At 33.8% G+C, this 26,759-nt stretch overlaps 2 protein-coding genes across 2 annotated transcripts; both read right to left on the bottom strand.

The window, feature by feature from the left end:
• Positions 1–319: 319 nt before the first annotated feature.
• LOC124440073 (intraflagellar transport protein 74 homolog) lies at positions 320–14,231 on the bottom strand. The gene is made up of 30 exons (XM_046990401.1): positions 14,146–14,231; positions 13,929–14,002; positions 13,615–13,632; positions 13,364–13,374; positions 13,043–13,093; positions 11,584–11,658; positions 11,363–11,411; positions 10,147–10,245; positions 9,904–9,964; positions 9,547–9,606; positions 8,955–9,016; positions 8,235–8,313; positions 7,912–7,971; positions 7,134–7,196; positions 6,860–6,893; positions 6,363–6,472; positions 6,223–6,263; positions 4,917–4,996; positions 4,377–4,430; positions 3,832–3,872; positions 3,709–3,765; positions 2,909–2,962; positions 2,770–2,836; positions 2,636–2,676; positions 1,815–1,877; positions 1,690–1,749; positions 1,564–1,618; positions 1,300–1,370; positions 1,062–1,122; positions 320–584 (listed from the first exon to the last, which is right to left on the bottom strand). The coding sequence occupies exons 6-30, from the start codon at positions 11,621–11,623 to the stop codon at positions 469–471; spliced, it is 1,578 nt and encodes a 525-aa protein (XP_046846357.1). The 5' UTR covers positions 11,624–11,658; positions 13,043–13,093; positions 13,364–13,374; positions 13,615–13,632; positions 13,929–14,002; positions 14,146–14,231; the 3' UTR covers positions 320–468.
• A 63-nt stretch (positions 14,232–14,294) lies between these two features.
• Positions 14,295–25,974, bottom strand: LOC124440072 (ferric-chelate reductase 1-like). The gene is made up of 19 exons (XM_046990400.1): positions 25,759–25,974; positions 25,065–25,118; positions 24,450–24,629; positions 22,273–22,368; positions 21,881–21,936; positions 20,794–20,879; positions 20,605–20,711; positions 20,132–20,314; positions 19,823–19,912; positions 19,480–19,538; positions 19,319–19,395; positions 18,591–18,725; positions 17,907–18,022; positions 17,290–17,376; positions 16,934–17,031; positions 16,334–16,392; positions 15,227–15,376; positions 15,096–15,159; positions 14,295–14,771 (listed from the first exon to the last, which is right to left on the bottom strand). Exons 1-19 carry the CDS (start codon positions 25,783–25,785, stop codon positions 14,654–14,656), a joined length of 1,842 nt encoding a protein of 613 aa, XP_046846356.1. The 5' UTR covers positions 25,786–25,974; the 3' UTR covers positions 14,295–14,653.
• Between the last annotated feature and the right edge of the window lie 785 nt (positions 25,975–26,759).

Raw genomic sequence — 26,759 nt, 5'->3', positions numbered from 1 at the left:
TCAGTCTGAAATCAAATCAAAAATTTAGTTATTTGCTTAGTTGTTAGCTATATAAAGCGAAAAGTCAAACATCACGCAGACTGATGCAGTCTTATGAAGTTAATTTCAGTTATAGGAGCATCAAACAAAGTTGCTCAATTTAAAATTGAAAGAAAACGAATATGAACTGCAATTCCAAACTTCAAACTTCATGGTTGAACGTACCATCAAGTTAACCATTAAGTTAGCAATGACACTACGTCAGGCTGTTTTTTCAAGTTCTGTGAAAACAAAAACAAACAATATCACGAAATCATGTACATGTAAGTAAAAGTGGTAGTTTGGACTTCGAATTTTTAATATATTAATTCACTGTTATTTGGACTTCGAATTTTAAATATATTAACTCACATACACACAAAGTCATAACTAACTTAAACATGCAAAATGATAAAGTCAAACCATAAATAAATTACAAAATACTATGAACTATTTAGTTTGTTTTTTCAGGTTTCCTATGATTATTTTGTTTATATCATCCAGTTGAACGATAACTTTTTCCTTTAATGGTTTATAGTCACTTTCAACGTTCTTTGTAGCAATAACTGAGCAATAGAAGTTAAGGTTCGATCATTATATACAAAGTAAAGTGAACTGAAGATTGTCTCTAGATAGTTATATTGACGTCACATATGTTTATATATACGTAAACTAATTATATATCCGTTAAAGATTTACATAATTATTAACACATGACGTGTGGCATATCACTTTCAATTCAATGTTCTTTGTCATCAACAGCTGCATGTACTTGTCGACAATGTAAAAATGTAACATGTTAATCTTTCCTTCGCAATATTTTTCTTCTGTAAAGATCTATATGATCCTGACCAAATACGTAATACGTATTCAATCCTAACTTGACACTCATTATCAGTTCCTTAATAATCACTATCAACTTTTATCCCACTCCCCCCTACACAGAACATATACATCAATAGCCCCAACATTTTCTCGAGGAGACTTGGTCATACTGGCAGATTACATTCTATTGAACGCAGTTAATTTGGCAAAAAAGATACATTCTTTCATGACAAAATTATTTTGTTCCAAATGTTGCCATTTTCGTTCAAGATTTGAGAGCTAAAAATTACAGATAATAAAGGTTACGAGTAAGGAGCTGGAAGTTACTTGCAAAGGACAAAGACAATAAATGAAACTATAATCCCTGACGTTTGTGCCAAAGTGACACAGACTTTTTTAATATTGAATAACCTAAAAATAATACATAGCTACGTAGATACAAATACTGGTTGCTACCTGGGAGTACGTCTCATTTTCATTCAATTTATTTTTGAGAACATCGTATTTTGCAGTTAAATCGCGAACACCTTGATTAAAATATTGACAATTTTATTACTTGTTGTTTGCAATAGAAATATCGAGCGCATTTTTCAACATCATTTTGTGTTTAATAATAGCGTATAGCGATAACCATGCGTTTAAGTTTATCAAACCTCCGCAACCTTAAGTAAAAGTTGATTGGACTGTACAACAAACAGTGAGACATTAATCAAAACCTACGGGTTTGCATGGTCTCACGCCTAGATTCCAGAGTTTCTTGTTCTTCATTCAAATTCTAAAGAACAAAATAGAACAAAAATTATGCTGCTTGTATTACTAAAAAATGTCACTGAAGTGATTTCAAACCATTCTTCTATTTTCAGCGCTTTCTTTTAGGGAGCCTAAATCACGATACTTCACAAGTTCCTGAGAAATAAGTATAAAAAACGTCAGTAAGAGAAAAACAAATCATTCATAGCTCTAAGACGAACCTCTTCCATTGTAGCGATTTTAATTGTTATAGCTTCAAGCTCTGAACTTATCTTGCTTTCGAGCTGAACAAGAAGACAGAATAAGTCAGCTATATAACTGTTGCATAAACGTCTGGTTCTCGAACTAGAAAATTTATATTTTCCATTGCAGGCAAAAAATTTGTCACTTACACATCTAATCGTTTAATTCTTGAAAATTGGTTGTGTTTTGAAAATTTTTCAATTTTTATTGCCATTCGCTATTCATTATTATCGCTAGCGTCTGAAACAATTTTCTGAGTGAAGCTAGTAAAAAAATCTCAAGAAATTTGGGTGGGGGTGTTGGGTTGGTAATTATCTTCACACCATGCGTAGTTTGACATTTTTAAGCAATATGCCATGTTTGATATGAAGGTATCTATGCTTTTTACGAGAACAACAAAGTGAATATTTATATTAAATTATTATGGAATGGTTACGACGAAGCATTGATATGGAGGTCAGTGATAGTTTAATAAAAAAATTTGCTATGTTTTTCCAAACGATCCATGAAAGTACATTCAAGGATTCATTATATCCATGAAAGTACATATTAACCAGTAATTTGGCTATGGTAAAGCAAGGAAGCCAAAAATCGCTTTATTTACTGTGTGCATTAGTAAACAAATAAACTACAGTACATTTTGGTTGGACAGTCATCAAATCAATTTAATCTGAGGGACATAGTACCACAGTAAGAAAGCTTACTTTCGAGGTCGAATTCATCGGTTGTAAAATTAAAGCAATAAAGTAATGAAATCTCAATTCATTTCTGGAAGTTGCAGGCATCATTACGACATTACCTGTTCAACTTTGTCCAAGTCGATTTGCAGTCTTTCATGTTCTAAGAGAAACAAATAAAATTTTTATGTATGAAATGTATCAATTCATAGAAGTAACATAACATACAATAGATCGCCATAAATCATCTTAGTACCTGATTGCAAAGACTCCGACGTATTCTGTGATCTTTGCATTTCATTTTCTTTAAAACTCAAATCCTCCTAAAATTGATGTTTCCAAAAACGTATTAAATACACATATCAGTGATATGAACATTACGTAAGGAAAGTCACCTGCATTTGTTTGAGTTCGTTCACGCTAGGCAAGTGCTTTGAACGTATCATTCGCTGAAAAATTAACATTGTAAAGTCAGAGAGCTTTAGAAAAGTTCATGAGTTCGTTCACGCTAGGCAAGTGCTTTCAACGTATCATTCGCTGAAAAATATAACATTGAGAAGCCAGAGAGCTTTAGAAAAGTTCACGAGTTCGTTCACGCTAGGCAAGTGCTTTGAACGTATCATTCGTTGAAAAATATAATAATGAAAAGTCAGAAAGCTTTAGAAAGTTCATGAGTTCATTTACGCTGTGCAAGTGCTTTGAATGTATCAATCGCTGAAAAATATAACATTGTAAAGTCAGAGAGCTTTAAAAAGTTCATGAGTTCATTTACGCTGTGCAAGTGCTTTGAATGTATCAATCGCTGAAAAATATAATAATGAAAAGTCAGAGAGCTTTAAAAAGTTCATGAGTTCGATCACGCTATGCAAGTGCTTTGAACGCATTATTTCTTGAAAAATATAACATTGAAAAGTCAGGGAGCTTTCAAAAGTTCATGCATAACGCGTTATAACGCCTCCAGAAGTTAATGTGTATTTTAATCGCGTAGTTCTACTGTTGCACAATTTGGAGGAATCGTGTCATTCATGAAAGCAAGTTGTTGGTGTGGGGATATTTGAATATTGTATTTAACGAAACTAATACCTATGATGGGTTACAAAGATAAAATTTAGAGAGACACGTTGCGTCTTTAAGTATTCAGTTAATTCTCCCAAATTTCACATAACATATTTCATTAAAAAGATGTGAATCTTACTCTGCTCATGTGTTCAAGAATGGAGACAATGTTTCCCTCCAACTGAGATTTGCGTTCCTAAATTTGAGAGAAATACAAATGAAGAAAAGCAAATGAACACAGCTCAATTCCTAAGGCGCTCACCAGCTCTTTCTGTTTATTTTCTTCAAAAGAATCAAGAAATTCTAAGAAGAAAGGTATGCAATTTCAAAAATAAATATTGCCAATCCAGGCTTCGAAATAACGCTGTAAAAATGTGTCAAATTTTGTAGACCATTTTTGCCGAAAAAATTCTTGCCGGCAATTTTCATATTATAAGGCCTAAGGCCTTCTGAAACAAGTCGCTAATATGCATACAGAAAACGTGGGCAAAGAATGATGACGGAAATATTAATTATGAGAAAGTCAATGTCCCAATGATATGTTACTGTAAACATTATTAAACATTTGCTTTGAAATCACAAATCGCCGGCAATGTTCTAAAAAAGCCGGCTTTCGTTGGCAGCAATATCAAATTCTGCCAATTTTAGCATTATAACTGTATATGATTGGTTTAATGAATTTACTTTTATTTACTTTGTTACATAGTCTTGTTCTGTTCCTAGATTTGTTTCATTTGATGTTGGTCAGCCATTTTCAAATGACTTTACGACCTCCACCACTCCACATGAAACATGCATATACAATACCTTGCATGCTTTCTTCTCTTTTCTTTAATTCGATATATTTTTGACTTCGCTCCCCTTGTTACGAAAAAAAATAAACATTATTAACCAGCCATAACTTGTAAATTAAATTTAAAGAACAGAAACCAAGTCTTGTATGTAATGAAACTTCTCTAATCAGCTATGTATTTAGCAGGGGCCGGTTGCACGATCCGATTTGTAGGATCCGAAAGTTTCGGTTCCAATTTTTGGTTGCTTGTTCAGAAGGTCCGATAATTTTATTGATATTTATATTCGTTTAGATATTTGTTGTGGGAGCAGACATTTATTTTATCCAGTACATTAATCGATATATTTTGCGTATTTTAGTTCTTGCTTTTAAGTCTTGATCACATGAAATGTTTTGCGCCAAATGAAATTTGGTAAGTATAGAGAGTGAGAGGTGCGGGACTAGTCGGGTTTCTTTGATCTTGTCAGATGAAAATAGAGCAAGTTATATTTCCATCCGATTTTTCAGACTGACGGATCCGACTGTGAACGGACCTTTAACTTGACATGAATTACCTTGATTTTCCTCAAGATCCATATCAACTTGCTGTAACTCTTCCGTTGAAATCTGCACCTTTTCTCTAATTTCTTTGATCCTAAAATATCAAAGCAAGTAAATATTCAACAAAAAAATTATTCTTTCATTTAGCATAAGGCACTTGGCTCCTCATATAAGGTATATGCATATGAAAAAGCGTGATGGACGTAGTAAATTTGATATTAACTTCGTAAATTTACAGACGCCATTTCAAGAATTTTTCAAAGTAGCTATACTTGTTGTACGCACATGAGCAAAATAACAAATTATGACACTTGGCAATAATTGCCATCCACAACCAGAAAGTACGTAGAAACGTCACATTGATACCATGCGCAACTAGAAAGTACGTAGCCTCCAGGTGGTCTGATCATGAAATACGTGAAACTTTACACTGAAACCGTCTGCAACTAGAAAATACGTAGCCTCCAGGTGGTCTGATCATGAAATACGTGAAACGTCACATTAAAACCATGCGCAACTAGAAAGTACGTAGTCTCCAGGTGGTCTGATCATGAAATACGTGAAACTTTACATTGAAACCGTCTGCAACTAGAAAATACGTAGCCTCCAGGTGGTCTGATCATGAAATACGTGAAACGTCACATTGAAACCATGCGCAACTAGAAAGTACCTAGCCTCCAGGTGGTCTGATCATGAAATACGTTAAACGTTACATTGAAACCATGCGCAACTAGAAAGTGCGTAGCCTCCAGGTTGTCTGATCATGAAATACGTGAAACGTCACATTGAAACCGTCTGCAACTAGAAAATACGTAGCCTCCAGGTGGTCTGATCATGAAATACGTTAAACGTTACATTGAAACCATGCGCAACTAGAAAGTGCGTAGCCTCCAGGTGGTCTGATCATGAAATACGTGAAACGTCACATTGAAACCGTCTGCAACTAGAAAATACGTAGCCTCAAGGTGGTCTGATCATGAAATACGTGAAATGTCACATTGAAACCATGCGCAACTAGAAAGTACGTAGCCTCCAGGTGGTCTGATCTTGAAATACGTGAAACTTTACATTGAAATTATGCGCAACTCGAAAGTACGTAGCCTCCAGATGGTCTGATCATGAAATACGTGAAACGTTACATTGAAACCGTTCGCGCTTTCGTGCACAGAAATTTCAATCGATGTTTAGATAAAAAAGCAATCGAAAGCATTAATTTATGGCCTGAAACATTAGGCAATTCGCTAAAAAGTAAATTGGAGGTGGGAGAAGCAAAAACCCTGACTAATGTTATGGGCATCGTTACTGTTCCTACATCACTACCTCTTTTCCAATGAGCGTATCTCTTCGTTGTCATCCTTTACCTAGATAGTTATATCGCATGTTTTGATTTAAGAAGTTATATCATTGCAGCATTGTATACAAGTTTCGTTCAACAAGCATTAGAACCAATTGAAATGAACCTGCTTCAAAAGCTTCTCTCTCTCCTCTGCAGGAGTGCCTTTACTCATGTCTTCCTCGACCAAGTTCTGCTTCTTCTCTTCCAACTCATGAATTTTCTCATATAACGTTACTAAAGATAAATGTAATTATGAAATAAGAGCATAAAAACATGCATGACAAACATTTTTACAATGAAAATTATTTTATGAAGTGGTTTATTTATAAGTCATAACTTTGATTATACATGTTGAAGCCATCCAACTGACCCTTTCAAACGACCTGAAGGAGCACTTTTGAAATCACGAAGTACAGAAACTCCTTTGGTATTAAGGAATTGATTTATTTACTCAATGTTTTAAACCAGAATTATTGTTTGTAAGAACTTTAAGCTGAGTAAATTACAATATGACATAGGCAAACAGCGCATTGGGAATAAGCTGTTTGGTACATTATACAGCACAGTAAAATAACACAATAAAAAATTTGATGATAGAGTGAAGTAATGTAAGCAGCTTACCAGCCTCTTGTTTTACAGGAGATGATGAAATCTCCTAGGATGGATAACAAAAATATACAAAATTTACACATAAAAATTTGAATCCAAGCGAGTGGAAACTGTTACATTTGAATCAATGTAACAGACTAACAGATAAAGAAATGCTTTAAATGTTTTAACATTGAAGATTTATTGACAGTTTTTTTGCGCTTAATACTGAACACCTCCGACATAAATACAAAAAATAGACACTCTTAAAATAAATAAAACAATTTTGATAAGTGGGAATTTTTACCTCTCCAAGTACTTGTAGCTTTGTTGTTATTTTTTCAAGATTTTGTTGTTTTTCATCCAATTCCTGAGAAGAAATAAAATCTTTTTCAAACTTTTGACCGATGACTATGATTCATATGATGAAAAATCTAGCCATTCCACTGATCATACAAAATGGAATTCCATTCAATATTCTACGTTTCAGTTTGTGTAATGTTACACTTGATTATAAACTACTAAATGTATGAATACAGGGTAAACACAAGCTTCATAGCGTACATATGTATATGCCTTCGTAGGGTATGTCTTACGAGAAGTGGCTTTGTAGCATATGAATAGCGTATGACCTATACTATTCGACCGTGAATTTTACATTTGTTTCACACATTATGACGTCATGTTGGCTGCAAACACTAATTCCATGCACAGACTCTTTCCGGATCTCGCTCAGTAGTTAGTTGTGCGAAGACAGTTGTTCACAAAATCTCAGTGGTACGCTAACTTCGTCCTAACAGTCCATTTTTTAAGACGTGTATATGATATGAATCACAATAGTTGTGGTACACGGTAGATCTCTTGCATTAATGAAGAAGCAAGAAATTCTCATGTAATTATTGCATCAATAACTTAACCGTCGTGCAAGGCGTGATTCTTGGATGAGACAAACAGAAAAGAGCCAAGAGACTCTCGTTTCACTATTAGATAAATAACATAACTCTGGTATAGCGACTCTTGGATTAGACACACGTATAGAAAATAGGGAAAGAATTATATTAAGCAATTATTAGTTAATCACTTACTTTTTCAAGTAAAACAGTTTTTTTCTTCAAATTGAAGTAATTTTGCTTCATTTTATCAGACTAAATGTTAAAAGAATATCAATATAGAAAGAGAACGATAAGTTAGAAACGTTACAACTACATGCTATTAATGGTGATTCTCAATAGTAAAACATCACCACAATGAATTGAAATTTTTAATCTTTTTCATGACTAATCTGTACTAAATCGAAAAGCCATAGTTAGTTTTTAAATAATGCCGTATTCACTAGTCTTAAATTTTCTACATTGATCTACTTTAAGTAACGTAAAAAATTTTCTTTAGAAAGTTACATCACACTAACCATGCCTTGTACCAGATTTTCTGCCATTCTGTTTTCTTGGTCTATTTCAAGTTGAAGTTCTCTGATTTTGTCCTCTTTTCTAAAAAGGTCAGTAAACGTCCCTTGTAATTGCACGCATCAATAGAAAACTAGACACAATCCCACAATCTACAGACAAATGGTTAAACGTGTTAAATTAGGAAACAGATTTTATTTTAGTACAGAATTGAGTTGCATTTGAATTGAATTTTGTACTGAATTTAATTTGATTTTGAACTTTCTCGCAATAAGCTTCCCTAGCCCAGCATTTTCGCCAAACCAGTCTCGTACGAAATGTTTTGGCATTTTGAGTGAGGAATATCAAATTCAAAAGAAACATAATCGAATTGAGACGTTTCGGACTGGATTCGTATCTTTAATCAACAAAAGGTATTAATTCCAGAAAATATCATAAAACAGACGAAAAGTGAGCAACAAGAAAAATTGCAGACTTATTTGATAAAGGAGGTGCTTTGTGTAATGTAATCCAAATAACATTTCCCTGTTCCATTATAATTTGTGTTCAGAAGCATCAAAGAAAATGAAATAAGATTCAATCATTATAAACAAAAAACATGGTAGTACCACATCAATGACGAGCAAATGCAAAATATGGGCAGAAATGGATGAGACGACACATAACAAAAGGACAAGAACTTTTATAAATATACAGTATTTACATCAATAACAATACATACTTACTCTTGGCGTTTCAAAAACAATTCATCAATCATTTTCCTTTCACGATCATTGCTAGCCTTAATCTAAAAATGAAAATCGAAAAGTGATAAACAGTAAACACTTTAAGGTGACGTAGACGGATAGCTATATTTTTGAGAGGGGAGCGAGTTGAATCGATAAATGAAATCACCCCTTTAATACCTTGCAGAATTAACGAAATACTATTTTCGGTTTGTTTTGTAACAACTTTTTGACCTTAAAGGCGGGACATCATTCAAAGCTGGCGATAGCCAACAAGAGAAAATTTGACTTGAACTTTTAGATTTAACCTTCCCAGATGATTTCTTCATTAATTCTTATTTAATTTTGATTAATTTATCATAAATTTATCCACAGAATTTTGAGGAATTTCAATCACGTCGTTAATATAAGCTTTAGTATTGTACAAAACGATTCTGCAACTGTGATATTTTTATTTTCTCCGCTAGTTCTTAAAGCATTTCGCGTTTTCTGGAGAGAGAAACGCTTAACATGGATCGAGCCGTTCACCTTCATTGTAAATGACACAAAAAGGAAAACGCCAAAAGTTATCGAAGTATCATTGATGACCTACCGAATCATGCTCCTGATTTATTTCATCCATGTCAGAATCTGTATTCATCTTATCCAAAAGCTAAAAATAAAAAAGAAGAGTTTAGATCTCTATGCCTTTGTTGACTTTGTATCTCGTAAGTAAAAAGCCGAAAAGTCTTTGGATGCTACTGAACAACCATTTGTTGGGGAGGGAGGGGGACGAGCCGCTCTTCTTTTGGAAAAAGAAACCTAAAACCGCAACAAAATATAAACCACTAAAAATTTCGGCAAAGAAATACTTTATGTTAAATATATGTAAGAACATCTATCCTCTTCACATGTAAGACTGAAAACATTAAAATGTTATTCATGTTCAGCTACGAAATGTTTAACATACGGTGTTATAATCAGCTAGCTCTCCTTGTAGATTCTTTATCTCAGATGCAATATTTTCTGCCCTATAATGAAAAACATACATACATTAAAGCCTGCTTTTCAAATATACGAGAAACCAGGTCACGCAATAATCAGCGTTGGGCATGCTTGTGAAATTATTGGCTCAATATCTAATGCCAACAAACCTTGAAATTTCAATGAAAAAAATATATGCCACATGAAAAATATTCAAAAAAGAATATACCTTTTTTCATACGTAAGATACGTTTCATGTTCTTGGGAATATTTATCAATCTCTTTCTGCATTCTGGATATCTCTGCCGTCAGTTCAGAAACCTTTGCCCTTAAAATGAACGATGTTGCAAAATAACAAAACAACAATACTGCACTATTTAAAAAAGGCGTTCGGAAAATTTTAAATGAAAACAGTAAGTAACGACTCCTTAATTGTACAAATTTAAATATATTTTTCAAACATCGTAAATACCATATAGTGAATGGAGTAGCACCATTAGCAACATATGGTGAATGGTGTAATGGTGTTGCACCACAAACACTACATAGTGAATGATGGAATGCCACCAATACTATATGGTGGATGGTAAAGTACCATAAACACCATATAGTGAATCAGTAGCAGATCCAGCGTTAGATAAAATAAATAATAGCTACTCTATTTTAAATTCAAAGTACTTTCAGAAAAACACTATTGGTTTTGAATTTTAAAGAACACAATTTTACCAATGGATTTGTCTATAAGGGACTTAGAAATGTAAGCATATTCCAAAATGTGCTGCAGTTGACTTACACAACATCCGCAACTATGGTGAATGGTGTAGTAAGATAAACACTATATGGTTAATAAAATAGTGCCACAAACACTATATGATGAATGGCGTAGTTCCATGTATGGTGAATGGTGTAGGGCAATAAACACTAGATGGTAAATGGTGTAGCCCAATAAAAACTATACGGTGAATAGTGCAGTGCCATAAAAACTATATCGTGAATGGTCTAGTGCAACAAGACCTGAATGGTCTATGTGTAATACTATAAACACTATATGATGAATGTGTAGTGCCATTCACATCAAATCGTGAATGATATACCTTTCCTATCAAATGATGAATGGTGTTGTACAATAAACACCATATGGTGAATGGTTTAGTATCATTTACATCAAATGGTGAACGTCACTATACCATTTCCCCACATGGTGAATGGTTTGATTCCTGAAAGAACTGCTAAAATTGTTTATATTGATAACGCACAATGCATTAAGCAAGGTAAGTACGTATGAAGGTTTTGTACGCATTGCAATAATATAAGCGAAAACGAAAAGCCTTACACAATTTAGAAAATTCAACTTTCACAAATGATAACCACCATAATGCGTACGTTGATGATCAATCAATTATTACTATGAATGAATAAAACTACTTCCCAAACTTTAAAAATACCTCAGCAGTCCCATGAAATAGGATTTATCTTGAACTTGCCTTTGCGGACCTAATATTTTGATAAATCATTGTTATCATTAGCAAGATTTCAAGCGCTTTGGTAATTGTGCCTCATGTCGACAAGTTTTTAGATATTTTTGTAGTGATTTTTATAAGCAATAACAAAGTTTCAGGAAAGGAAATATTGTCATGTTTTTAGTGTGAGTTACTCTTGTGGAAACCTTTCGCTCCAGTGGCAATACCAAGACCTTGTCTGGTCATTGGACGATCTGTAACCTTGATCTGAGAACCTAAAGCTAAAACAAGATCACCTCTATTACAATAATAATTAAAAAAGAGAAAATTTCACAAAACTAAATTACAATTGATAATAGTCATATACTACAATGTGTAAAGGAATACAACTTTAACATGATGTTAGTACTGGGTTAGTACTTTAACTGATGTTAGTACTTTAACATGATGTTAGTACACACCATCATAAATGTGTGTCAATCAGGTAAAAAGTTATGTACAAAATATAAAGATGACACATGTTGGTGGAAATATGTGGGAACTATCGGTGATCTAAAGGTACAGAGGTGTGCAAGAAACTGTGGCAGAGGATGATAAATGTGTGTCGATCAGGTAAAAAGTGATGTACAGAATATCAAGAGGACACATGTTGGAGGAACAGCGATGTAAAGGAAGCGATAACAGTAAAAAAGGATGCCCATAAAAAGATAAGATGGGTAAAAATGGGAGTTCAAGTGCTGGCTGTGAAGCTACTGTAAGAGCAAGTGCAAGAATTGGCTACCTATGAACAGAGCAAGAATGTGTCTGGGTCAAATTCATTTTAGTTAGCCTGACAAAGTTAGTTTTGCTAGAAATAACTAAATATTTTTAAGTTTTGTTGAAATCTTTTTTTGAGACAACAGATTATCGCGTTTGACTTTCTAAGCGCTCAAGCGTTATCAAATATCGCTTTACTATTTTTGGGAAATCCTCGTTTAACGACACTGCTCAATCTGATGACTTCAACGACACTGATGAATCAACCAACTACCAACTTAAAACACTTTATGAAAACAGAATGGGAACTATCAATCAAAGTTGAGCCGATAATTAGTTACGTATATTAGCAACGTATCAAAAACGTTGTTATTCTAAACATACAAAACGACGTTATGTGCATTTTCGATAAGAAATGCACTCTATCCTTGAGAATATTTCATTAAACACTAAAAAGTAGGCATGTGCTTAGGATGGAAAATGCACCCTTGGGTAGGTTCCAAAGAAAGCATTCGAGAATCTGAATTCGTGAAGAGCAAGAGGAAGCAATGGCAACCAAAGACAATGTAAAAGAAGGAAGCGAGGAGAGAAAAAGCATTCGGTGAAAAAGAAGATGGCACAAATCAAAGCCAGTTGGAGATTTTAGTAAGACTAATGGGGATTAATTTATATAAAAATTGGATTGAATTGATTTATTAAAGCAATTACAAAAAACTACACAGTGGAAAAGATTTAGAGGAAATATTTTACTATGAGAAACTGTTAGATATTAAAGCAAATGTAGGAAATGTTTCTTGGTAAACCCATACATTTTATGGCAACAAATATATAAACCAAAATATCTTCACATGATTTCCAAAGTAAATATTCTATTACTATGTATTCTACTGATGTGCAATTAAACTTTACCTCCAACAGCACCATCTCCCCCACGGTGCCTGGTCGTGCACTACTTGGTACCTAAGTATTAAAATGTTTTTTTGTACATACATGCAGAAATACTTCAAGTTAACTGTTTTTTATGATAATAATATTAACATTACATGTTTGTGGATGTAGATCATCCTTGACACTGAAGATGACTACCGCAAAGGTTGTCGAAACATCAGTCAACAACAACAAAAACAGTCCTTCTCAGGACTCTACTACCCTGGACAATGTACATCCACAAACATGTAACAATACTTCCGGGTTCAAACCATTTACAATATTAACATTACTGGTACTTACCAAGCCAGTTCCTGTCACAATTTATTTCCATGTGAATGGGAATGATAATACAAGAAAGAAAATACGTCAAATATTTGCAATGATTGTTCAAGAAGTATTCGACATTCAACATTTTACGTAGGTCAATTTAGATTTCATATAAAGTGTGAGTAGAAGATAGCCAAAGCAAACATATTTCATAGCATGTATGATGTACATATCTTCTGCTTCACTCTACAATTTTTGAGATGACTTTAAAGCAATATTCTTACCTGGGGGCCTTCCTTTACCTTTAACTACGTTAAGGAAACCTTTTCATAATTATAGAGCAGTAAGAATACTTTCCTTAAAAAATAATCTTCATCCAGTTCATCATATCACAGAATGATCTAAATACATGATACTTTTGAAATGGCATGAACTATGGTAGTGCTCTACTTTCCCAAGCAATGTAAAGCAACTATAAAAATTAATATATAACTGAATAAAACCCTATTTCTCTCTAATATTCCTAAAATTGTACTATTCTTTCGCTCATAAGAATAAGATAATTTTCAAAATCCTAATTTCACTTCATAAAAGATACTGCTTCCCTGTGCCAAACGTCCTTTTGTCCCAGGTCTTAGAGCTCCTGATGGAGGACGATTTCCAAAATTACTCCTACACAATAGACATATTACTTATTGAAGAATAAACGCTAAATCTACCGCACAGTCTGGGTAATGCAGATTAATAAGGAATTATTAATAGAAAATATTCGATTAGTGATATAATGTATCGTTTTCTGAATATAGCATACTTACATTTCACCGTTGATCGATTAATAAAATAAGTTTTTATAATGAAATGTTGACTCTCAATATGGCGTAGGGCAAGTTGCTATAGTAACAAAATGGGGTAATAAACACTTCATATATTGATAAATATCACTCATTGCAAATAAGCACAAAGATATTGATGAGAATATTTATTCATTGAAGATATCGATGCCAATGGCGAACACTTCTCGTTACACGATCATCATTACCAAAATCATTTTTAAATTATTTTAAGCAAGTAGATTACATGTACATGTTGCAAGCAGTAGCAATAGAAACATACTTATCCCTACCCCCCGCGAAAATAATTTGATTTCATCAAACAATTTGCCCGGGGGTGTTCACAGGAGCATGACTTAAAAGCTGTTTTCGTGTTCTATCGACTGCGCAACTAGTTTTATTTTATTTCCTACCATTACAATATTTAACACTATATTAATAGGATGTACAACTGAACCTAATACATATCAGCAGACACAATTTTCGATGTTATTTAATCATCGTCTTCATCTTCAGATCCACCACTTGCGATGAAAGCAATCATTGTTACAGATAAAACAAAAGTAGTAAGCGAGATAACAAGGAGCAGAATACGTTGTGCTTTGGTCTCCTGAAATTGTTTCAAATGCAAATTAATTCAAAGTTTCCCAAATAAATAGCATTTATTCTAACGCACGGATGGTCATGTTGCGCGCGGGGAGGGTAGCTCACTGTACTGAGAACCATAAACAGAAAGCTAGGGTTTATGAGCAACACCAAAAACTAAAATACAAAGCAATTGCTACAGAGCATAGAGTTCCCTCATCTCTCGAAATAATAGGAACTTGTCCATTACAATTTAACGTAATCATTTCACCACCAAGGACCAGCAAGGCCTTACAAGCTGATATATTTATTTCCATAAATAAAATAAAATAACCAAACATATTAGATACCAAAATACGTCAGAAACATCTGATTTCACTTCGTCTTCATCATCCCATGAAATGACGTTCACATCTAAACAAAAAGTACGCAGAGTAAAGCAAACTTGAAGATTATGAACATTACTTTATAAGTAACCAACCAAGTACATTCTTTGCTCGGAGGCGAAGACTAAGGTACTCGAAAATCAAAGCTGTGATAATCGCTATGACAATGGTAGCAATTAATACTTTGGACGAAACATCCCCTCCACTATCTTCCAGGAGTTCTCCACCTTCATATAACTGCACCACTAAATAAAACAAAACATATGAATTCAATTTAATTACGTGGAATGGGGAATCTAAAGTTTTTGAAAGTATTCAAAAAGCTATATACCTTATTATAGAAAATTTTCGACCCACTTTGTTAACGCGACATCTAATTAATGTGAATTGCTTTTTAGACTTTCGGAATGTATAATCATACTAATTATTCAGTGTGGAAAAAGTTGCCACTTAAAATTAGTTTGTGATGATGAACAGTCCAATAATGAACAATCTCATCTTTGTAAGAAACAATAAACAAAAATTAAATCTTAAAATTAGGACTGATATAATTAGCGTTAATTAAATTATTGCAAATATGAAACATCGCGTTAATAAAGTGGATAGTTAATTTCTCATAACAAGAAATCTTCTTTAAGTATTTACATATTGACTGTCACTTTGGGAGGGTATAGATGCTGCTCATTTGGCTTTGCAATTTTATTTTTGTTCACACACAGTAAAAACAATAGATTTCTAAATACATGAATAATGTAATGTGCTGAAATTTGCACACAACAAGACCGAAACTTGCGCACTGGCTTAGCTACTGCATAGCAGCAATATTCTCGTTTCCAAAAACGTAATGACATATGATGCTCAATTCACTGAACTCTGACATGATTGCAAACACATGAAAAACGATGTTAAGACGAGATTTTAATTAGCCCTTTAAGAATACTAGTCCGCTAATCTACCCACAGCTACCAAGCAAACGTTGGATTGGAAACAAGGCTAGTCAAAGGTGACGAGAGTTGTAGACGAGGCTACTCGTATATAAATGGCAAGTGGGTGAGATATTCTTGCTATGACAGCAGTCTTGACGGCACCGTGTTTTTACTTTATTGCAAAGCTATCAACAGAGAATCAGAGATTCAATTCCAACACAGTCGACACAGCATGCAGATGATAAATTTATAAGAACACTTTAAAGCTTTACTTACTGACTAATACGAACAGAATGATTGCAAGAGTTCGATGAACCCAGTTGAATAAATACCGTCTACAAATAGTAGCGAGTTCAAGTTGTAAATACCATCAAACAAATAAATAAAAAGTAGTATACGACACAAATGAGTGTTAAGTCAATTACGTCAAAAAGCAGTTGTGTTTTAATTAAGCATGGATTACATTATTGTGTCCAATTCTTAATACCATAAGTGTCACATATTGAGCTCCCTCACAGCATTTAGCTGGAAACGTGTCTAAGGGCCTGTACATACTAGCCATATATCGTTCTAGTACGATTGCTCATGAAAAACGTACAATTCAATGCAAAATGGTGGGCAAGCAAAAGAATAACTTTCGGTGGACCATATAATAATTAATGCATAACCTCATTGTGTTTCTTTTTTCTTTTAGCTTATAAAAGTAACATGAAATATCGGCATTTAGACTTTTATCCGGCGCTTGTGATTAGCTAACTATTTCTGTATTTTCCGTGCCAGCCCGCCTCATGTGAATCAAATAATAGCTAATATCAACTGGCTCGGCAAAGCGAGCCAGTCCGGCTCATATGAACAGGCCCTTATATACGTACATACCTCTTATGGTTCACATGTGGTCTAAAGATTGCAACAGTTGGCTGAATGATTGCAAAAACCGTGACAATTATTCCAATTGGGCCATGAGCACCTGCGCTCTAAATAAAGCAACAAGAAAAAGCTTTAATATATTGCATTAGTATCACGTTTGTTCGTGTTAAAAACTAGCAATAATCACGATAAAGATGCTTCATCCTGGCCCACTCGCGAGTTAATTTAATTCTCAAATTTTTAATACAATATATAATTCTATCTGTTCAAGGTATTGTAAACGACACTTCACTTCACTTGTAATTAGTCAAGTATTTTGGAGAATCCATCATATGAAAGTGCATAATTCGATAGTCGTCGGGTACCTCGCTCCATCCTTGTTTATTCAGAAATATGATAATAATGGCGATGACTGTCATAACTACAGCAGCAACCATAGACAAACGATGGAGCTAGATGTAAGAAAATACAAAACTTGCGAGGTAACTTTCAACGTAAAGTCATGACCTATCTAAACAGTGGTGTTCGATTATCGTAAAAGAAAAATTGTGCCATCAAAGTACACATTAACATGAAAGTCATCACATTCTGCACCCTCCCTCTCACACCACTAAGATTGGCAATTTTGACTTAGATATACAATGGTTTGAATCTTATCTTAATCCTTTTTTTGTCATTTGAGGTCGAGATGGTTTGATTGTTGTCACAATATATGGCAACATATCTTTCACATACGATCTTTCGCTCAATATTTTTTCAGAACAGTCGTACATATTTTTATGTCAATATACTTGAATCAATTCATTGAAAATCGTCAGCCCAATATCCATCCCAAGTTAAAGTTTTTTCAATATCTTAGCTTAGATTTTTCTTGGTCGTTTCATAAAACCAGCTTAAAGAGGTATTAAGAGTATCATTGACTTACTTATCATATGTATGTTGCTCGCTTCGTTTATAATTCCTTTAGAATACATTTACTCACCTGAAACCAAGCTGCACTACCGAAGATTTCCCAATTTTTCCACAAATGACGAGAGTAACGAGCAATAAACATGGAATTCAAAACCAAAAACAACCAGGCAAATATCATGAAAGAACCTAAAGAGAAAAAAACTAAATCCGTATGCTACCTCACAAGAAAATATTTACCCTACATATATAGTTGCAACACGGTAGCATTTCCCATACATGAATCATATGATGACACGTTACAATTAAAAATGATATCGTTAACACGTTTCACAATAATAGATTACTGCATGGTTGGTGAGTGCGTACCAATTTTTATGCACGAGTTGAGAAGGATTGAAAACAAACGAGTGCGCGCAGCGAACAAGTTTGTTTTCAAACCTCAACAAGTGCATAATAAAAATCGTACAAACAAACCAACCATGCAGTAAACTTTTTATCATACGAGTATTGAAATTTAGATTATAGTGAATTTGGATTATATAAGCAATTTGGAAAAAACATGCATGAGTGAGTTTTTCAAAGGCTATCAAATTTGCACGAGTCCGAAGGACGAGTGAAAACTTTTTATTTATAAGGATAATTAAGATTTTATTAGCTATCATGCAGGATACTCAATTCAATTAAGCGTAAATATTAATATGCATGGTGGCAGAATGTGAGAATCATTAAGTTGGTAATTTCCAGTTACACTAACCATGAACAATTTCAAGAGTACCGTCATCACAACCACCAAACTGATACATCATATAAGAATTTCTAAAATCGACCTTTTTCATCGAACAGCCCCGATTTTCATCTGTATGCTTGTTTAAAGTTGTCCTTCCTGAGCCTAAAACGATACATCATTTACTTTAAAAATATCCATACATAAAAATATTTCATGTATATATAAACGTTAAATATAGACAAATTCAGCAGATGAAAGACTGAAAGATGAACTAAATCGAACTAATTTTTCACAATAAATACACCGTGTAATGGTTGGGCCGCAAAAATATTTCGTGTGTTAATGACATTCAGCAGATGGTAGATATTAGATAAAATGACGAATTAAGTCAGTACAATAGTTGGCCTAAAAATCAGTACAATAGTTGGCCTAAAAATCAGTACAATAGTTGGCCTAAAAATCAGTACAATAGTTGGCCTCGAAACAAATATATGTATCTGCATGTTCAATAAACAGTTTTGCGCGTGCTTGCTTCGAAAGTAGCTACACAAATAAAAAAGAAAGTAAAATGGCCTCTAAAAAATCATCGCATGTAATTCAGTCAAAAAATTCCGTGTTGTTAGTTAGGACTTTCACATGTGAATTCATAGCAGACTCTTGTGAAAAATTTTACAACGAACATAGACCAGCCTTTTGAATGTGCTGCACCTGACTACCAGGGCATTTTCATCTTTTTTATTATTAGACGAACAAACCTTGGCCGTATATTATATATTTTGGAGCATTGAGAGAAAGTCTTTTCTTTGATGACGGTTTGAATGGTCGACGGAATCTAATAAATAAAGTCTCCAGTAAATACGTAGTTGCATCTTTAACCGTTAATCAAAACATGCAGTTAAATTCCATTATATCTTACTTGCAATATATAATGCCTCCTTCATATCTACCATCCAGGAGGGAAATGTCAGGGCTTGACTAAAATTTTCAAAAGCATAAAAGCATAAGAGAAAGCAAGACATGCACAGTAAATTATTGCAGACAAGCTAAATTTACTACACGTTAGTCTGAAAGAGAGGTGAATTTTGATTTTCATTCGCCAAGTAAGTAGTTTTACGCTCAAATAACGAATTTTGACCACAAAAATACATCGCTTAGAAAAACTACGTGAAAATACCATACATCCATGTGACTGATTAATCAAACATACTTATCGTGCAAGTTATAAAAAGATAGTTGACCTTTAACTATGCAGAACTTACCATCATCTCTGGACTATCATATTCCAGGTTAGCAACCTTAAGAACAACGTTTTTTCCTTGAATTTGGCAAATTACTGCATCCGTTCCTCCCTGCAAACAATAAACAGTTACTGAATTAGCTTTTGCATGACATCGAAAATTATGTGCGTTATCTAGCTACCGAAGCGAAGTTGAACGCAAACTGAGGCTAGACAATTTCCTAAATCACACAAAAACCAAATTCTGTATTTTATTAATGCACAATTTTTAAGCAAGACGGCATCCTTTCTAGCAAGGTAAAATGTGCAGTCTATAGTAAAATACACGTACCATTTTCGGCTTCTTGTTAAAACCAACCGAAATATAACCATCAGCTTTCCCAGAAATGGAAAACTCTAGACTGCTGTTAACCCTTTCAAACGTCACTAAAAATCTGCAATTGGTATTGTCATGGCAACCTGATGGAGTTCGAGCACAACCAAGGCTTTCTTTACATTCGCCGATGTCAATCAGCTACATCAATCACAGTGTTTTTAAAAAGGCAACAATATTATGATTAGTACAACACAATTAATGCGATTATAAGTATAAGCAAGAAGGGAGTTCTACTTTTGATGCAAGCACGAAAAGTAGGGGAGGTAAAAAACAAGTTTCACGAAGCAGCAAAAAAAACCAAACTATGTACTTTGTGGAGATTATACAACACTGCTTTCCTGGTGCGTATGCGCCATAAAATTGGGTATACGCAATGGATTAAACTATATTTGATAAAAAAGTGGTTACAACATGCTCATACTTGTCACCTTGCTGGCATTTGTACGATCAGTGTTGTCAGTAATCCCAAATATATTTGTTTTATTCAGAGATGTTTCATAGAAGCTGTGAAATTTTATGGTCTTTCCATTCTTCGCTAAACAAATGCATCATATGGAAGCTAACATTAGCATAAACAAGAGCCTAGTAGTCGTAATAATAAATGCTACCACACATACCCATGTCTCCTGCTGCATAAAGAAAGTAAAATGGGTTATTCAAGTTGGATTTAATCATCGCTTGAAGATGAAGTTTGCGTTGAAATCTGAAAAAAATATAAATACTTTTCAAATGCGCATATAGTAAATTTAATTTGCACGCGGCGTGATTGAGAACAAAAGTAGGAGAAAAACTTCAAACTCTCGACATTTCTTTTTAATCAACTATTATAACTGTTTCAGGAAAAGCGTCTTTTTCACAACCTTTTTTGTAGGTATAGGTTATGGTAAGAATTAGGCTTATGGCTAGGGTTAGGGTTAGCACAATTTTGTAATGGATAATATTGATTATATGAACTTAGTTTTTGTATTTGTCAACGTGTGGATTGCAAGGACAACTTCAGGTTCAAAATTCTTCGAGACTCATCAAAGTGACAAACATATAGACTTTCAAACGCCGGCAAAAGTAGCTATCAGACTGTTTTTAAAAGATGGAAGTTTTTATTGCACTTAATTCTCAAAACAAAAGACAAAACAAGAAACATTGTCAAATTTGGTAATGCAACGAGAATAGTAAATTACAAAAAAATTTTCTAGTAAGCGTCAATATAGCTTAAGGCTTAAAGTATTAGATGCTGCGCACGTGACCGGGCCCCATTCAAAGATCTGCTTTAAACAGTGTTGCCAACTTGTGTTGCAATTTTTCGACTTTAGGGATGCTTTTGGAATATTAATTCAGGGGAAAAAGCCTTTGGGTTTATCTCGAGATTTTTTGAAATGACATCATTAGTTTGTCAGCACGCTTTTGCGTTTCGAATAATATACCTTTATTAAGATGACAAATATACGTTTACTTAAAAACTTTCCATCGTTACTCCCCGAATTTAACGTTAAATTCTTAACAGTAAAAAATACATTAACCTGAGCTAGGGGGCTGTAAACTAACGAATAAACGAAGTTGTAGAACAGAAAATGGGTGAAAATCGAAGGATTTTTGAGAGCTAAACCTGCGGATAATGATTAAAACTGACCTAGAAACTCTGACATAAAAAATATTTGTAGGTATTCTACGTAATGAGATAAAATATGATTTAAAATGTACACATACTTGCAATATATATAATTTGTCAAGATTTGGCTGTCTAGTAACGTTGCCTGCGAGTTCTAAAGAAACATAATGAGTTTATGAACAGTTAGATGAACTTCATTGAATGACTGGAAAAAACACTTAAACATAATTCAAGTGAGGTAGAAAAATTTTAATTAAACAATTATCATGATGGAAGTAATTATTCTTCAATATAATTGCTATTGAAGAAATAGAATATTTTGCTAAGAGAGAGTGAATGTTGCCAATTTACTAGCCCAAACCATCCAAACAGTTTTGCAATATTTTTGAGAAGGGACCTTTCCACTATGTTGACATTTAAGGCTATGATAACATTTAATACCAATCTTAAAGTGAAACTTATCAGTTTTCCAGTATGTTTCTCTCCTTACATTGCTGGGATCTGGTCGAGTTTCATTAGGCATATCATAATGATGAAGGATAATGCTGTCGCCATATCTCTCACATGACAATGACTCTCCACCACCCTATGCAAGATATCATTAGAAATATTCAATATCAGCAAAAATATTTTTAACTTTTTCATTTCAACAAATATCACACATTGTCTGGTACGAAAATCAGTTTGTGTTAGAATGTAGCTAGAATATAGAATTTTACAGAAGCATAATTACCATTGGCGTAACTGGAATTTTCAATCGTTTATTTACAAATTATAATCAAAATTTACAAACTTGATAAATTATAAATTATCCAAAATTCTGCGTTTAATTAATTGTGCTTTAATTAAAGTCACGTCATAACAACAGATAGTTTATTGGTTGAAAGGTTTTTACCAGGTGAAAAGACAATTAGACAATATTTTGTTTTATTTAGGAACGGACTTTGTTAGTTGCTTCTTTCTCAATAACCAGCATATCAAACCAAAAATGCAGAATCAATCTTTAGTCCATAGAGTAGACCGTGGCATTAAAAATAGCACGTTCATCTCAATTATTCTTTGCAATCAAGTTTTCTGGTAACTGATGTAGCACTCAAAGTTGTCTTTAAGATGCTGCCAGCATTTACTATGTCTCCTCATGTTGCCTATGAAAGGACTTTGGGTAATTGAAAGGACTTTTCTGCATTTGCTGTCATGCATTTGAGAAACTCTTCAGAGTCTGACAACAAAGAACGTACACCATTACCACCAAACGATTCTAAAACACCAAAAGATTGGTGCTCAAGCAACGATTCTAGTCAGGGGCGTCGGAAGGAAAATAAAAGTGGGGGAGGGTACATTATAGAAATGAGTACCAATCTACGACCAGTCCACTGTTTACTCGTTAGTAAACGCCATTTTAAATTTTAGCAACGCTGGTCACCCAACCTCATATTTAATAAACTAACGATTATTGGAAAAGGTTCCTACGCGATTCTACAGAAGTTCATTCAGCTGCATACTACAATAAGAGAATTGGAAAAGGTTCATACGCGATTCTACAGAAGTTCATTCAGCTGCATTGTATGTAGATACGTATGTTTTATAGTCAAAATAGACAATTAGTAAACATTCTCTTTCATAGTAACTTTGCAATTTGAGTGCAAAGTGGGAGCACTGCCCATCTTCTAAAAAAGGGGGGTCCTTAGCCCCCTCCCCCCGCTTTTAACGCCCTGATTCTAGTGCACCAAAAAATAACTTCATTGGAACTGAAGTTGTTGAAGCCAGCATCAAATTCAATCGGTGAGCCATGCATTGTACGTCTGACGTACTAATCTGGCTAACTAATGGCTTTAGTCGTGTTCAGCGAGTCCCCCGTGAACACCAGAACTGAGCACCCATCCATAGCTTGTTACTTCATCAGCTTTGAATTCTAACCAAACTTCAATAACAATACCAGGAATTTATGTTGAAAGTTTACTGCATTGCTTGAGTTGCTTCCTTGTATCTCATAAAAGCAAAGGAATCACTTTACAGTTCTATCTTTGAGGACATAATTCGGACAGAAAATACAGCTCTTAGATATCACTGTTTGTAAATGTGTTCATACCTTGTTGACATTCAAAACTTGTATATGAAAAAAATTTTTAAACTGCACAGTTGTGAAACTATAGTTTTGCCAAATCAAGAAAGAATAAAGTAATATGCAAGGAAAAAATGAAAAATTGGCACAATATTAGGTCAGTTGAAAAGTGAAATATGTGATCCATTCAGTATTTTTAAGGGTGCTCGCCTTACATAGGAATGTATAAATTTCTGACAACAAGCCATAACTTTTTCTGACAGATACAATTCCAAGTTTAGAGCGGGGGGGAGGGGGTTATCACTTTCCCTTAAAGTTACGCCAGTGATAATTACCCAACTGCTTACAATGTTCATGTCAAAAGTTTTCAAGTCTTCATGGAGCAAAATGAATTTTCAAGTTTGACCAGCATTTCTCAACTGCCCAGTACACAAAAATGGTTTTTCAACAATTCAATCCAACAATTTTCACAGTTAGGGTTCCACTCAATAGCTTGCATAAAACAATGCACAAAACAGGCTACCTGACAGGGATGAAAATGAAAGATTATGCTACCTTCCCATTACTGTTACATCAAAGCAAAAAAAACAATCACAATTACGTACCATTGAGTTTCTTATAAAATTAAATCCCACAGCAATCCATTCATACTTGTTTGATGACATTTCAAAGACAACACTTTCATTAGATACAGAATATTTGAGTAAATATTCACAATCCTCAGAAGACAAACAACCTCCAGGTTTGCTGTAACAACTCTGGGTCTTTCCACAATCACTTTTATCCTAAACAAACAGCATTAATGCAACAAGTATTGAAAACTTAGTTTAAGCATTTTTGGATGGAAAGATCTTGCAAAATAAAACTAGTTTTACAAGATCCTCTATAGGAAGATACTGAAAAGATTCTGCCAAAATATCTTGGCAATACCTAGGTAAAATCATGCAAAAACCATGGCATCAACACTCCAATATCTTGTGAAGACAAGTTCTTGTTAAGGCTATAGCAAAGTTTTACAAGATCTTATAAGAACTTGTCAAGATGCTCAACTTCCACACAATGAAGTACTAGATCAATGGACATCCTCCACTTTAAAATATAGCATTTATAAATAACAATCTTGGATTTATTACAAAACCCAGCGCAATGATTTAAAGTTGGGCTCTTTTTAGATGTGTAAAGTATTAGGTAAAGAAAATTCAAAAAATTGCTAAACTTACCAAGGCCTCCACAATATTCAGTGAAAAAGACAATATGGTCCAAACAATGACAACCTGTCATAATGGAAATATGAACAAATGATGGCGTCAGGGTAATTCAAAATACATCATAATGGCTCACCAATTACCATTTGAAAAATTGTTTGAAAAATATATTTGAAAATAAATATAAACCAATCTGCTACTTGCATGATTACAGTTGTGTAACAAGTAACTATGGAAAACTATATAATGTGCAATTAATGAGCAAATATTTAACATAAAAAGATTAGTATATTACTAATAAAACATAATAGTAAGAGTAATGAATATGTGAATCTATTCCATTGATTTAAAACAAATCTTGCGTGAAAACAAATTGAAAATGGACATTTGCTAACGTCAGTGACCATTAATGAACAATCAGTGAACAATCTGCTGAGTGCAGAGTGCAACAATCGAAAGGTATGACGATCAACCGAACAACTACATACATGTAAAGAAAATTAGATATTGTGGAAATGTTCAAAAGAAGGTAGATGATATTTATTACAATTACACATTTACAGGGTTTCAACAGCCATTTTTATATTACGTTATGTATATCATGGTGCGTATATAAATAAAGTCTTCAACCGCTCTGGCACTGTGAGCTGAACGAAAATTTCTAATTTTGTCAAGCACTTTTTGAAAAAAAAGAGGTTAAAATGCCTACCTTAAACAACGTCGTCTCATGCATCATGTTGATGATCACTTTTATCAGGCAGTTAAGAATGTAATTGTGATTGTCACACTTGAGAAGTCTGCTTCCTGTTGGGGGATACAACTATTGATTTCTATAAAGGTTCGGCCCCTTTTCCCCTTCAGGTCTTATAGAAGTCAATGGATACAACTGGATGTCACTGCATAAATTGAATACTTTTTACACAGCATTGACTTCATGCACAGTGCTCTCACTTTTAAAGAATTATCCTTAAAAATAGGATTTTCTTAAGATTTAAAGGATATTTTAAGGATGTGTTTATACTTTAAATTAGTATACACTAAATAATATTTAATGTTTCTTTACAAATGCAACGTTGACAAACTTGAAAACAGCACTAAAGGAGGAAAAACCGTGAAAAACAACAACTTTTTGTGTTTGCACTTTAAACTGATCTCAAGTTCCGTCTGTCATATCATAAGTGATAAAATCATGACCAACTAATACTTCCTTAATTACTTTTAAGATGTATTTGAGTTGAGTTGTTCATTACAGTTGAAGACAGGAATGCAGATTTGCATAAGATTTGCAATTTAAGGCTTTGTAAATCAAAATTTTCTAGTCAAGCATGCCCCCGAACCGCTTTAGCAGATGACGACCTAGTCCTGAAAAATCCTATCCTGGAGCATGTGCAACCCTCGACCTTCGGTCTCGGATTTGCACTGATCTACTCTCGAGTTCTCCAAAAGGTTTCCTCGGTTTGCATAAGCCCGTAGAAACACAGTAAACATCTTTTATTTCTTAAATACGGCACACAACATTTGCGCACAATAATCTGTTACTTTGCTTACTTTTACGATAGTTAAAGATCAGTCAATAAAAACTCTGTTGACGATATATATTTATTTTAATGAATAAGACATCAAAAGTCGGGAAAAGTCGTGACGGAAAAGCATGAATTCAAATAAGTGGTTAAAACCACAAAATTAGTCAAAGAACGCCAATACAGCTGT

Source organism: Xenia sp. Carnegie-2017, unplaced genomic scaffold (assembly GCF_021976095.1).
Source record: "Xenia sp. Carnegie-2017 unplaced genomic scaffold, XeniaSp_v1 HiC_scaffold_2, whole genome shotgun sequence".
Lineage (NCBI taxonomy): Eukaryota > Metazoa > Cnidaria > Anthozoa > Malacalcyonacea > Xeniidae > Xenia > Xenia sp. Carnegie-2017.
The sequence above is the reverse complement of the archived record's forward strand: the minus strand, read 5'-3'. Positions and strand labels throughout refer to the sequence as shown.